The sequence below is a fragment of the Pinus tabuliformis genome, chromosome Q, assembly GCF_031772625.1.
Source record: "Pinus tabuliformis cultivar Carrire ecotype Pingquan chromosome Q, CPIR1, whole genome shotgun sequence".
Lineage (NCBI taxonomy): Eukaryota > Viridiplantae > Streptophyta > Pinopsida > Pinales > Pinaceae > Pinus > Pinus tabuliformis.
In genome coordinates this window covers 515,537,788-515,552,676 of record NC_142296.1, presented here as the reverse complement: position 1 = coordinate 515,552,676, position 14,889 = coordinate 515,537,788, and the positions used below count along the sequence as shown (strand labels likewise).

Sequence of the window (14,889 nt, the reverse complement as noted above, 5' to 3'; positions counted from 1 at the left end):
TGCCTAATATCAGTTAAAAATCTATTCTCAATCATGTTTCTCACCTATGTAACATTATTTACAGAAATTATAACTATATTTTTACAATATTTACAAATCCCAAGTAATCACACATGAACATGTGGTCCTCAACCATGTTAAACAACACAATAAGTAAGATTATTTATTGGTATTGTTTTTGGTTGCATTGTTATGTTTCTTTGAGCCCTCAACCACCTCAAGTTTGAGGCAAAACTTGGGTCCCACTATTTTTACTTATGGATGAATATAGGTTTTTTTTACATTGATTTTTTATTTCCTTCTTGTATTGACTAGATTTTTACAATAGGTGCAAATCCCAAGTAATCAACATAAGAGCATATGGTCTTCAACAATGTTAACCAAACACAATAAATATTATTTATTGGTATTGTTTTTGGTTCCATTATTATGTTTCTTTCAGCTCTCAACAACCTCAGTTTTGGGCAAAACTTGGGGCCACTATTTTTACTTATTGATGAATATATGTTTTTTTGAGGTTGATTTTTTATTTCCTTCTTGTATTGATTTTTAGATGGTTGTCAAGATTGTCAAAGGCTGTTAATTTTTCTTCTTGAAAAATAAAAAACTAAAGCCTTATACATAAGCGAATGCATGGTGGCAATGAAAAAGACAGACAAATGTATGGTGGCAATGAAAGGCAGAAGAGCTACTGTCATCTGCGTACAAACCCGTGTAAAACCTTAAAAAATACTTGCAAGACAGAACAGCTTCATGCCCACTCAGCTTTTGGAATGAGGTTCAAGATAATGCCAACAGTGCCCTAATCATTCTATAGTGCCCACGAAGGGTAGGTCTGGGTCCAAGTTTAAGAGCCACAGGGTTGTTTTCCTCCATGTTCTGCATCGTGCGGCCATCGGCATGGGCAGGAGAGTCTTGATACTTTCTTGTATCGAGAAGAGAACCAAAATCACATTTGGGTTATCACATTTTGCACTAAACACTTCACGTTTCCACTCCAATTCCACTGTTTTGAATCCCTGCAACGATGTCAACTACTGCAACAACGGAAACCGCTCTACAAATCGAGGAAGAGGAGAAGGACGAGCTTGTGGGAGGCAAATGTGCGTTTCTTGTCGTTCTTCTTTTTCCATGTCTGGTACTCATAATCATTGTCCTTATCATTGTTTCCGCAGTGCTGTTGGCCAAGCTAAACATTTTCTGTCGACCTCCGCTGCACAAAATTGCAAAAATATTCGGCCGGAGAAAATGTGGGTTTGGAGTTTAAGGTCCGAATTTTGGTTGCCGAATAGAAATTGGGCTTCAAGGGCCCGGTCCCTTGAAAAAAAATCTTTGCCAGAGAAGAGCGAGAATGAAGAAGAAGAAGACGACGACGACGACGAAAGCTGTGATCCAATTATTGAGAAGAATGAAGGTAACAATCTGGTAATGTATCAGCATTCTGGTCAGGCTGTCGTTGATTTAATAGAAGTTGAGAGAGTGTATAAAGTAGTGGAGGAGCTCTTTGCATCGGATCGGAACATGGAAGCAGTTCTTGACCAATGTGATGTGAAGCTTTCTCATTCATTAGTTTATCATGTATTGACCAGGTTCTCTCATGCGAGGAAACCAGCCTTCAGATTCTTCAATTGGGCAGGGCAGCAGGTGGGTTTTTCACACAATTCGCTGACTTGTAATACAATGATGAGTATCTTGGCCAGAACGAAGCAGTTCGTGACAATGTTTGAACTTTTGAACGAGATGGGCAAGATGGGATCTGTTCTGACAATTGAGACCTTCGAGATCGCCATCAAGGCCTTTGCAGCTGCCAGGGAGATGAAGAAGGCGGTGCAGATGTTTGATCTGATGGAAAGATATCATTTCGATGCCAATCTCAATGCTTTTAACTTTCTATTGGATGCTTTGGGCCGGGTAAAACTAGCAAAGGAAGCCCAAATGCTTTTTGAAAGAATGAGGGGCAGATTTCGTCCCAATGCGAAGACTTATACCATACTTATATCGGGATGGTGCGAGGCAAAGAATCTGCTAGAGGCAGGCAAACTGTGGAATGAGATGGTTGATAAAGGATTCAAACCTGATCTTGTCACCCACAACATTATGTTGGGGGGTCTCTTTAAGGGTTGAAAGAAGGAGGAGGCTCTGAAGCTCTTCTAATTAATGAAAACCAATGGTCCTTATCCTAATTCTAAAAGCTACACTATTGTTATTCGTGCCCTTTCCAAATTACAGAGGATGGAGGAAGCCTCAAAATTCTTTGCTGAAATGCAGGAACATGGCTCCCCACTTGATGCTGCTGTTTACACCTGCTTGATCACTGGCTATGGCAACAAGAAGAAGTTGGATAAGGCTTATGGGTTGTTACAGGAAATGAAAGAGAAAGGGATTCGTCATGACTGCAGGACTTACAATGTTCTAATCAAAGTGATGATGGTTCTACATAAACCAGATGAAGCCACTAAAATTTTTGAGGAAATGAGCCAATGTGGGTTTCAACCTACCATTCACACCTACAACATGATGATGAAATTGTATTTCCGTGCAAGGAACCCTGAGATGGGTTTCACTATATGGGATCAAATGGCTCGGAACGGTTGCTGTCCTGATGTTAATTCTTACACTGTGTTCATTGGAGGGCTGATCAGGGAAGGCAGATCTGAGGAGGCTTGTGCCTATATAGAAAGCATGATTGACAAAGGTATGAAGGCTCCGCGTTTTGATTATGACAAATTCCTCGCTGATTTTTCAAGAGCAGGTAGACCTGATATATTTGAAGAACTTGCAGTGAAGATGAAGCATTCAGGGAAGTTGGATATATCAGACGTGTTCCTTAGGCGCTCATAGAAGATGAAAAAAAGGTTCAAAATAAGACGGGTTTTGAGTAAATGATTCGGTCTGACCAATGCCACCATCTCTTCGATATTCGGGGCCTCGTACATGTCTTGTATTTTGAGCTATGTCGTCCCATTCACGCTAGATATTGTGAAAGTCTGGATAGATCACTAAGGGAAATCCATTTTGCTAGATTTTACAAGTCAGTGCTTTGTTTAGGGAGAAATTTGAAGGTTAACTGGGTCTAATGCCCATGGGAATGGAATTTCAGGTTTCAGTGTACTTTTCAGGAGTAGATTCATGAAATCCAATCAGTTTTAGAATATCGTAAAAAATCAACTTTATATGCAGACAGGCTGCATCATTAGCCAGCATTGCCTATATGTAAATAGTTCTCCTTAAAATCACAACAGAGGCAAGCTTTTGATGTAAACCCAAATGGGCAGATTCGATCTACTGTTAACCTTCAATGTAATTTTCTCGTATGTAGCATGATTTTTGGATGCAGTGAATCAATATTCGCAGAACTTTCTTCTGTTTTGAAACTTTTTATATTTTTTGGTGCAATACGATAAGGAATTATAGTTTTTGATCTTTCTACCATCGCTACCTTATTTTTTCAACTTTCCTTAGCTCTCTAGCATTGGTTGTGTAGAACAAAATGTTTGTCTATTTGCTGTTCGTTGCAGGTGAAAGAGTAGGGCAACTTCATCTATGGAAAGACATGAAGGAAATTTAGTTGTTGCTGAATCGGGTTGGTATCATCAAAGCAATGGGTGTGACTAAGAGGGTTTGTTTTTGGTTGGAGAAGATGACGGATGTGGATCATTGGAGACAGAAGGTATATGGCTGATCAGTTTTATAGAGGGTTATTGGCCATAGAGAGGAGATTAAGATCTTGATGATTTTGAAGATGGAGAAGTGAGTTTGATGCTATTCGGACTGAAGAATATGACTCAATGAAGATGTTCCTGGAAACTATATCAACATAAGGAGCACCAGTGAAGTTAGAGGAATCAAAATTTCCAGGTAGTTTGAGCTCAGATGCATTGATAGTTGGGTTCAGACAGGTCCTGTTCAGACAATTTTATAATTTAGGAAAAAAGCTCTTGTTACTGCAGGTATACAGAGCAGTTCAGATAACTGCAAATTAGAATGAATGTAATGTCCCTTCTGAGCATGAGAATAATGAGTATGTGGTAAGTGATTTACCATTTGATTATATTGGATTTATCATAAAACAATAATAATATAATAATAAAATCTGCACCTATTAGGGCAATGAACCAATGAGTAGGGAAGTAGGGAGTCATAAATTAATAATATTTTATTGGTTGGCAAGGGTCATTACCGAATTCTTTCTTCTTCCTTTTGTCTTCTGTGACTACGCTATTTTCTCAAGCTTATTATGGGTGGACGTGTAATCTTCATTGAAGGCTCAGGGAAGGAATTTGTTCCACCTTTGGGAAAATCATTCACATTTTGATGGTTGAGAATGCATTGTGCCAATATGCTGCCATAGTTTCACTGCCATGGTGTAGAAGCCATGATGGAGTTTATGGGTAATGACTAAGTAATATCTGAGATTCCCTGATTTGAGCAATATAAATTCCTTGGCCAGTCTGTACCGGAGAATTGGAAAGGAGGGGATAGCCTAAGTGGTTATTTAGTAGAGAAGGGGATCCTATCTAACTAGGCCCAACCCCCAACCTCTGACATGTGAAAATTTGGAAGACCCAAATTTCTACTGCAACCACTGATTAAGTATTTTTTATTTGTTAAATTACTGAACAAATTATTTACTGCATCCTACAACAAATACCGAAACTAATACACTGCAGCCTTCACCAATTAAATAAAACGTGGAAACAAGAAACTAAGCAAGAAAGAAATACACAACACATGACACCATTATTTTTGGACAAATGTCCCCGGAAAAACCCAATGCGAGAAAACCGGTGCGACAACTGAGGTTTTGTATTATTAAGCAGTAGTTTTATGAATACAATCTTTGGATGCCTTATTGGCTATCCAATACAGAGAATTTGATTGGCATAAGATTAGTGAGAAAATCATTGGCGATCCGACACTGATCCAGGCCTCGGATGGCTGGCCCCACGCTGGCTCTGCACAGTTACTACTTCAACCTCTCTGGGGATCTGTGTCGCCTCTTCCCAGATCTCCTGCTGTCTGGAGCTTCGTTCCTCTGTCTCTTCGGTCTCACACCCCGCCTTTTGGCTCAGGTACTCGACTTCTCAGCTGAATTTCAGACTCTCTCTGAAGCTCTGCATTGCCTTTGCGTGAGCTTATGCTACCTAGCGTGGCCTTTGCGTGAGCTTACGCTGCCCAGCATGGCCTCTGCGTGAGCTTATGCTGCTTAGTGTGGCCTCTGTGCTGCCTCTTTTGGATCTCTCTTTGCCTCCTTTGCGATGTATTCCTGGATCAGGAAACTCTCCAACTGGAACTATCCCTGCCCTCACTGCAATAATTCACTTCGATCCTCTCTCTAGCAACTGTTGCGGTGCCCTCTCTTAGAAATTCGCTCTCTTGATCTCTCTCTGATGTATTTTACAAATGGCCATCGAAGTCCTTATAATCCTCTAGTTGAGTAATCAACGACCCAGATTAGATTTTAATCAATGGCTCGAATCATTTGGACTTGATCTCTGTCTTCTTCTAGAAGTTTCACCCTCAGTTTGATTAATACCCTTTAATTATTTTAATTTCCTAAGTTTAGACTCAGGCACCTATTAAAAATAATTAATTATTTTAATAAAACTGTCTCCGGGTGGGATTTCCCTAAACGATTTCTGTGTATTGTGGAATACATGTGTCCTAGCCTCCCTGCAAATTTCGAGGCTTAGAGCACATCCGATGCATCACACTCCCTCTTAGCGAGGAATGTGCTCTAGTAATGCAACTTGCTGAAGCATCACCCAGACTCTATAACATCTCCCTCGGCGCTGCTGATCTCTGACATCGCTACCCATCAACTACTGCGCAAATGCTGCATCTATATTGTTGCTGACCCTGCCACTGCCAACACTGCATCTGTACTGCAACCCTCATAAGTTCTGCATCTGTGCTGCTGCTGGCACTTGCCACTACCAACACTGCATCTGCACTGCAACCTTCTCCAATTGCTACTGCTACTACATCAACAATGGAAAAGCATCCAAAATTATTGAACAGGTGTTCAGCATGATGCATCTGTTGTTGGTGTTCTCTACGCTGACCCTCTGAAGCCTTTGCGTTGTTGCTGACTCTACACTGTTGCCAGCTCTGCTCCGCGCTGCTCAGTCTCTGGCGCTCCTAGCCACTGCAACTGTCACTTTGACACTCCTATGCATCAACTGATCCTGATCCATCATGTTACTTCTGATATGGGCTCCCTTAGCAAGCTATTGATCTAAGAGGTGGACTCCTCAAGGATCTTGCTCATCTGTAGTTCTTTCGAACTACAGTACTAGATCACCCCACCTCTCCCCTGGAGGTATCTAGGCAATCATGGCAGACTCCTCCTCGATCTTTTCGGATGCAACCTTTGGATCATGCTTCTTGTCTTTGCCCTTCTTCTTAAGAGGACACTGTGTAACGTAGTGACCAAATTCACCACACCGGAAGCACTTGATCTTCGAGACGTCCTTCTTTCGCCTCCGCTGCCCCTTGGATGCAAGGGCTGCATTTTCTGGCTCCTCCTTGGGCATCGTCCCACTGCTGCTGTTGCTATCAAGTTTGCACTTGACTAAGTCTCTCTTCATCTCTTACTGCTGAAGAGCGGCCAACATTCCTTCCTAATCCGACAATCTCTCTCTGCCCAGGATACTCTGGACAAACACTTGCCATTCTTCTGAGACTGAATTTAGGGCTAGCCTAACCATCTCTGTAGCCTGAGGTGTTGACCCCACAGCTGCCAACGATTCTCGAATTTCTTGAAGCTTCGTTAGGAATGGATCAATGCGTTCCCCCTTTTGCATCTTGTGTGGATCTCATCTTCTGCTATTCGGAAAATCCTTCGTATAGTGTAGCCAATGCTTCCCACATCTGTCGGGTAGTATCCTTGCCAACGATGTGACACACTACGTGATCTCTCACTCCGTCAAGGATCAATCGCTTGGCCTTTGCCATCTCACCTTTGTACTTCTTGAGCGAATCTGGATCCGCGGGTACAACTACCACACTATCGACATAGGCTTTGAGATCATGCTCATCCAAAGGGCAGGACATCCTAGCCTTCCAGATCACATAGTTGGACGCACCATCCAAGCAATCCTGATCTTTCAACCCACTAGTTGCCATCTCTGCCAACAAAATGTCGAACTGCCTCCTCTCTCCTCTACGTAGCACTAGGCTAGCCTACGCACTCCTTGCTACAGTTAGTAGATCTGCTCCTCTCTGCTGCTGCTCAACAATAGAGAAATCGAATTCCTTGGCTAGGAATTCTCTGAGGAAGAAATTCCCTCAACAATGTCTCCTTTCTTCTGATGTTTTTCGGCTCCAGCAATTGTTGCAAAAAACTGTGTCTCACTAGAAAATTGCTCTGCGCTGCTCCCTCTGACACTGGCAAACTTCGATCTAGAAATCTTTCTCTCTGTCGACTCACTCAAAGAGAGATTTTCCACGAAAATTTTGCCCTCCTGGCCTGGACTGCGCAATCCCTCTGGGGATTCGATTTGCTGCCCATGCAACACTTCAACCTCTCTCCTTCTCTTCCGCACTAGGCTCTTCTGACTCTGCTCTCTTGCTTCACCTGCACTCTGATACCATGTGAAAATTTGGAAGACCCAAATTTCTACTGCAACAACTGATTAAGTATCTTCTATTTGTTAAATTACTGAACAAATTATTTACTGCATCCTATAGCAAATACGAAAACTAATACACTATAGCCTTCACCAATTAAATTAAACGTGGAAACAAGACACTGAGAAAGAAAGAAATACACAACACATGACACTATTATTTTTGGACAAATGTCCCCGGAAAAACCTAATGCGGGAAAACTGGTGCAACAGCTGAGGGTTTGTATTATTAAGCAATAGTTTTTTGAATACAATCTTTGGATGCCTTACTGGCTATCCAATACAGAGAATTTGACTGGCAGAAGATTAGTGAGAAATACCTCACACTATCACTGGCGATCCGACATTGATCTAGGCCCTGGATGGCTGGCCCCATGCTGGCTCTGCGCAGCTACTGCGTCAGCCCATGCAGTATTGCGTCAACCTCTCCGGGGATTTGTCACCTCTTCCCTTATCTCCTACTGTCTGGAGCTTCGTTCCTTTGTCTCTTTGGTCTCACACCCTGGCTTTTGGCTTAGGAACTCGACTTCCCAATTGAATTCAGACTCTCTCTGAAGCTCTGCGTTGCCTCTGCATGAGCTGACGCTGCCCAGCGTGGTCTCTGCGCTGTCTCTTTTGGATCTTTATTTGCTTCCTCTGCGATGTATTCCTGGATCATGAAACTCTCCAACCGGAACTATCCCTGCCCCTCACTGCAAGAAATCACTTCGATCTTCTCTCTAGCAACTACCACGCTGACCTCTTTGAGAAATTCGATCTCTTGATCTCTCTCCGTTGTGTTTTCCAAATGCCTATCGAAGTCCTTCTTATAGTTTTCCAGTTGAGTATTCAACGACCCATATTAGATTCTAATCAATGGCTCAGATCATTTGGACTCGATCTCTGTCTTCTTCTAGAAGTTGCACCCTCAGTTTGATTAATACCCTTCAATTATTTTAATTTCCTAAGTTTACACTGAGGCACCCATTAAAAATAATTAATTATTTTAATAAAACTGTCTCTGTGGGGAATTTTCCAAAACGATTTTTGGGTATTGTGGAATACATGTGTCCTAGCCTCCTTGCAAATTTTGAGGCTTAGATCACATCTGATGCTACCAGAAATCAACACGACATAGGTGGGGTCTGCTTGGATCTTGCTGTCGCTATAATGTAGAGGGTTGAGCGTGTCTGTTAATTTTTGGTATGTTCTATGCTTAAGGGCATTTTACTTCAATTTTCTTGTTAGCCCAATATCAATGTCCAGTTTAGCAATCACATTAGCATGATAGTAAAATGCAGATAGAACATAAACATAAATAGTAGAAGACAAGCCAAGACAAGAAGACACAAGAAGTGGCACCAGCGAGGGACAAACCCCAATGTGGGGAAACCCTTGATCAATTCTTCTTATATTCTTCAATAGTTCAACAGAGAGAGAGATAGTACAAATATACAAAACTGATATTTTATGACAACAACAGTAAAGTCTTGACCAGAGAAGTCAATGCTGGTCAAACAGGACAAAATCTTCCTTTGAAGATCATTCATATGGCACCAACAAGATGTTCATTAAACTGAGCCAAACATGGTCAAACCTTGACCCAATACATCTCCCAGAACTCTGATGTCTTCTTGCTGCACTAGCTGTCACTGCTTCATGAGATAGGACATCAACCTTCAGTCCTCATTCTCCACACAGTCAATAAAGCAGGCCTTCTAAGGCTGTGGTGTACCAAGGAGAGACTCCACCACTACCACGCTGTCCAAGTCTGGTTTGGCAACCCTTAGAACAACCTTTGCTGCTGGCTATGGCCTGCGGCCTAGCCCAACAACAAGTTAGGCCTACGATCCTTCATCAACTAGTGTCCAAACATCATCGACGCAACAATATTTTATCCTACAAGAACTTGACTTTGCTGTCAGCACTTTCGAGCACTCAACAATATACATACGCTGATATGTTCTGAGCTTATAGGGCAGATCTGTTCAACACATTCCTTTACCTTGTGACTGTGGCTTCCCAGCCTTGCAAACAGTCCTTAAAACATGCTTAGAACAACTTCTATTACTGCACTGTCACCTACAACAACCCAAATTCTTTCACGCTGTCAACAAGCTTCATCTAGCTGCGTTAGGGCTCCTCCTCTAGATGTGTATTAGGGCTCCTTAGATCTGTGGCTAGGTCTTCTTTTGCTATCTCTCCTTAGCTGCGTCTTTAGGCCTCTATTGACTGCAACTTTAGGCTTTCATTGATTGCGGATTAGGGCCTTCATTGACTGCGTTTTAGGGCTCCTGTCACTGCAGCCAGACCTACCTTCAACTGTGGCTAGATCTCTTTTGAAGATTGCAGCTAGGGCTCTCCTTCAACTGCGGCTAGATCTCTTCTGAAGGCTGCAGCTAGGGCTCTCCTTCAACTGCGGATAGGGCACCTTTGATAATTGTGTCTAGGGCTCTCTTAGATGACCCTTTCCACTACGTCTTCCTTGAGAGAAGACAAACCCAAACGAGTGGAGAGAGAAATCATGAGAGATGTGCTCCTCAAATGACTTGAGGTCTCCTCTATTTAAATGCAACGTTGAGGTTAAGCTAGGGATAATTTGCTTGTTGGCCGACCTTGACAAATTGTCAATAATATAAATAAATTCATATTTCCATAAATACATGTCGGAATCGGATGATCTTTAGATCAATCCTACACCTCTCGGAGAGAGGAATCCAAGAAAAATATCAATTGCCATAAATAAGGTGACCCATATGGAGTTTGGCCCTAGTTGCCAATTTTAACATTCCCTCTCAACTAGGGAGAACTCCATTTGCTAATCCATCTGTCATTCGGTACTATCTCTGCCAGCAATGCATTGCTCTGCACTACTCTGCTTTGCTGAACTATGAAGAAGAAGAAGTGATCGAGAATGTATCATACCATTCTCCACTGACCCGAAGTCAGTCCCATATATAGAGAGTGTCTCATACCACTCTTACTGGCCTGAAGTTAGTTCCAATTGATCCTAGATCAATATAGGTCATCCTAGCATAGGGAGTATGGTTGTACACGATGCGTCCATCGGTAGTACTATGGTCCCTATCCTCATTTCCCTACTCATTGGCCAGATGAGAGGTACTTCCCATGAGTCCTAGACTGCATGGGTAGGATGTTTCAGCAGGAGAAGGATGAACCACTCATCCTGCCTACATGTCGTCATGGGGTATCCCAGGGGAAGGCTGAACCACTCACCTTGTACACAACAATTCACTAGGGGAAGGCTGGACCACTCACCCTATGCTTGTGTCTTAGCAAGAGAAGGATGAACCACTCATCTTGCCTACATAGCAAACCACTAGGGGAAGGCTGAACCACTCACCCTATGGTTGCTCATCGCTCCAAGAAGTACCCCATGCCCTCTGGAGCTCCCAGAGCTCAATATCCATATCATACAGGACCCTCATAAGAGTGTCTCTCCACGACTCCTAGTCGTTCTTGAAAAGTCAAGAATTTGACCTTTCCCAGGGGCTTCGTTAGAATATCGACGACCTACTCATCAATCCCAATGTGATGGAGCCTTATTGCTCCTTGTTGTACCATATCCTGGATAAAGTGGTACCTGATGTCTATATGCTTGAAGCGATCATGAAACACGGGATTCTCTGATAATTAGATTCATCTTTGGTTATCGCAGAGGATCACGGTGGTATCCAGCACATGTCTGAACAGCTCATTGAAGAGCTTCCTCAACGAGACAACGTCACAAGAGGCCATACTCGTAGCTATGTATTCGGCCTCAACAGTGCTCAAAGCAACCAACTTCTGCTTCCTGCTCATCTAGGATATCGAAGCAGTACCTAAAGAGAAACAACACCCAGAAGTGCTCTTGCGATCCACCATACTACCTGCCCAATCAGCATCAGAATAACCATGTAGCCTCACATCTTCGGCAGTGTATCTTAGTCCATGAGTGATTGTGCCCCGAAGATATCTTAGAAGTTTCTTGGCACCAATCCAATGTGAATGATGAGGCTCAACCATATATTGGCTCAATGTGTTCACTGCAAAACATATATCCAGACGGGAGTTCACCAAGAACATCAGTGCTCCTATGAGTTGACGATACTTAGAAGCATTTCCCAATTCAGGTTCGGTAGCACTACCGCAAAACTTCTTAAATTTAAACTCCATTGGGTAGTCACAGGCTTGTAGTCCACCATCTCAAATCTTTCCAATATCTTCACAACATATTTTCCTTGAGATAGGAAAATTTCTCTTGGCTTTTGCCAGACCTCCAACCCTAGGAAGTAGTGCATCAGTCCTAGGTCCTTCATCTCAAATTTGGAATCCAACTCCCTCTTACATTTGTGAGTGAGAGGGTCTGCACTTGTCAGAAAGAGGTCATCCATACAAAGCACCAGTATGAGAGGTCTATCATCTTCAACCTTAAAGTAAAGGTTCGGATCAACTTCACTCCTAGTGAATCCCAACTTCATCAGATAACTATCGATCCTCTCATACCAAGTCTGGGGTGCTTGCTTCAACCCATAGAGAGCTTTCTTCAACCTGTATATATGAGATTCCTGGTCATGAACCTCAAACCCCTCGGGTTGTTCCACATCTGTGGTCTTGCTATTACTTGAGGGGAATGGTCCCCTTGTAAGCTTTCCCTTGGTACATCCCGGACATATGCCTTCATGCTCTTCTTTGAACTCGGGCATACTTGTCACCATCTGTCTCACATAGAAAAGAGCCTTATAATGAAGATGGGCAAACCTTCGATGCCATAGTTAAGATTGTAGAGATGTGTCGCAAGACATGGCCCCCTATGGACTTCCTGCAACTTAATACAAAGTGCCAACCCTGAACCCAAGAGTAAAAGCATCTTTAAAATTCCTTTTCCAAACACATATCTTTCCATCGATGAATGCCACCTTGTAACCAGGTTCTTCTTGTACATATATAACTTCTTGTAAATGAATCATGTTACCCTGATTCAATTGAAGGGTAACATTCCCTACACCCTTTATGGGATAGGTGGCATCGTCTCCAAGAATAATCTCCAACTTTGTTTCCTTCTCTATCAAATTAGAGAGAGCTTCCTTGTATCCGGTGAAATGCCTTGAAGCACCACTATCAATAAGCCAATTTCCCAAAGTGTCCGGAGGAGAGGTGGTGGAGAGGGCCGATATAAGATAATACTCCTTTTGCTTATTGTTAACAACATTTGATTCTTCATACCTGGAGTTCCTTGCTTTCTTGGAGGGTCGACCATTTCCTTGATGTCCTGCATTCCTTTTTCCTTTGCCATTGTACCTGTCATTCCTTCGATCATTGTTGTTGAAGTTGCCCCTGGAATGATTGTGATCATCATCATGTGATGTGTCCCTTCTATTTGGACACTCCCTCGCATAGTGGCCAAACTTATTGCAAACAAAGCACCTGCCCTTCCTTCCACCCTTAGATCCGGGCTTTCCATTGAAGTGACCTTTAGACCCTGCATTATTTCTCCTTTTGGCATGAGCGGAGAAAGCAGTGGGGTTGCCTCTATTAGAAGGCATTTCTTGCTCCACCATTCTTGTTTCTTCTTGAATGCATCTTGACATCAATTCTTCAAATCCCGAAATTCGATCATTATTGAGAATAGTGGTTCTAAATATATACCACTCGGGTGGGAGCCCTCCAAGGGTAGTGATAGTAAGTTCCTTGTCAGGAATGACTTCTCCAATTGATAGAAGATCATTCTTGATCTCAGTGATCCTTAAGAAGTAGGATTGAATATCCTCGTCCTTGCCCTTCTTAATATCCTTCAGCTTATTTTTGAGGAACAAAATTTGATTTGCATCACTAACCTTGAACATGCTTACCAATCTGTCGTAGATCTCCTTGGAGGTATTTAGATCGGAGATGTAAGCCACCAGACGCTTGTCAATGGAATCTCTGATAATCTTCTTCGCTTTGACTTCAGCCTTGTTGTACTTGTTCCTTGTAATAGCTGATGCATTTGATAGAGGCTCAAGGATTTTACCCTTCACATAATCCAACACTTCTTGTTCTTCTAATGTTAGATCAAGAGACATCTTCCATTCATGATAGTCAAACTTTTCACGGAGCTTGCCTTCAGCTGGGAAGAGGGATGAGGAACCCATTGAGCCTTTTGTCCTTTCCAACTCTCTTCAGTGATTGCTCTTTCACTCTTGCTTGGGCTTTGTCTTCACCTCAACTTTGATACCATGTTAATTTTTGGTATGTTCTATGCTTAAGGGAAATTTACTTCAATTTTCTTGTTAGCCCAATATCAATGTCCAATTTAGCAATCACAATAGCATGATAGTAAAATGCAGATAGAACATAAACATAGACATGAGAAGACAAGCCAAGACAAGAGGACACAAGAAGTGGCACCAACTAGGGACAAACCCCAATGTGGGGAAACCCTTGATCAATTCTTCTTATATTCTTCAATAGTTCAGCTGAGAGAGAGCTAGTACAAATATACAAAACTGATATTTTATGACAGCAACAGTAAAGTCTTGACCAGAGAAATCAATGATGGTCAAACAGGACAAAATTTTCCTCTGAAGATCATTCATCTGGCACCAACAGGGTGTTCATTAAATTGAGCCAAACATGGTCAAACCTTGACCCAAAAATCTCCCAGATCTCTGATGTCTTCTTGTTGCACTAGTTGTCACTGCTTCATGAGATAGGACATCAACATTCAGTCCTCATTCTCCACACAGTCAATAAAGCAAGCCTTCTAAGGCTGTGGTGTGCCAAGGAGAGACTCCACCATTGCCACGCTGTCCAAGTCTGGTTTTGCAACCCTTAGAACAACCTTTGTTGCTTGCTATGGCCTGTGGCCTAACCTAGCAGCAAGTTAGGCCTACAATCCTTCACCAACCAGCGTCCAAACACCATCAACGCAGCAACATTTTATCCTACAAGAACTTGACTTTGCTGTCAGCACTTTCGAGCACACAACTGTATACATATGCTGATCTGTTATGAGCTTATAGGGCAGATCTGTTCAACACATTCCTTTACCTTATGACTGTGGCTTCCTTTATTATTGCGTTGTCACCTACAACAACCTAAATTCTTTCACGCTGTCAACAGGGTTCATCTAGCTGCGTTAGGCCTCCCTTTGCTGCGGCCATGGCTCCTCCTTCATTGCGTATTAGGGATCCTTAGATCTGTGGCTAGGTCTTCTTTTGCTGTCTCTTCTTAGCGCGTCTTTAGGCCTCTATTGACTGCGGCTTTAAGCCTTCATTGACTGTGGATTAGGGCCTTC

General features: G+C 42.5%; 1 protein-coding gene across 1 annotated transcript; it reads left to right on the top strand.

Moving 5' to 3' along the window:
* The first annotated feature begins 629 nt into the window (after positions 1-629).
* Positions 630-3,381, top strand: LOC149220426 (pentatricopeptide repeat-containing protein At3g62470, mitochondrial-like). Its single transcript, XM_089384785.1, is given in 1 exon segment — positions 630-3,381. A coding segment is annotated over 1 exon segment (1,941 nt). The 5' UTR covers positions 630-900; the 3' UTR covers positions 2,842-3,381.
* Positions 3,382-14,889: the final 11,508 nt, after the last annotated feature.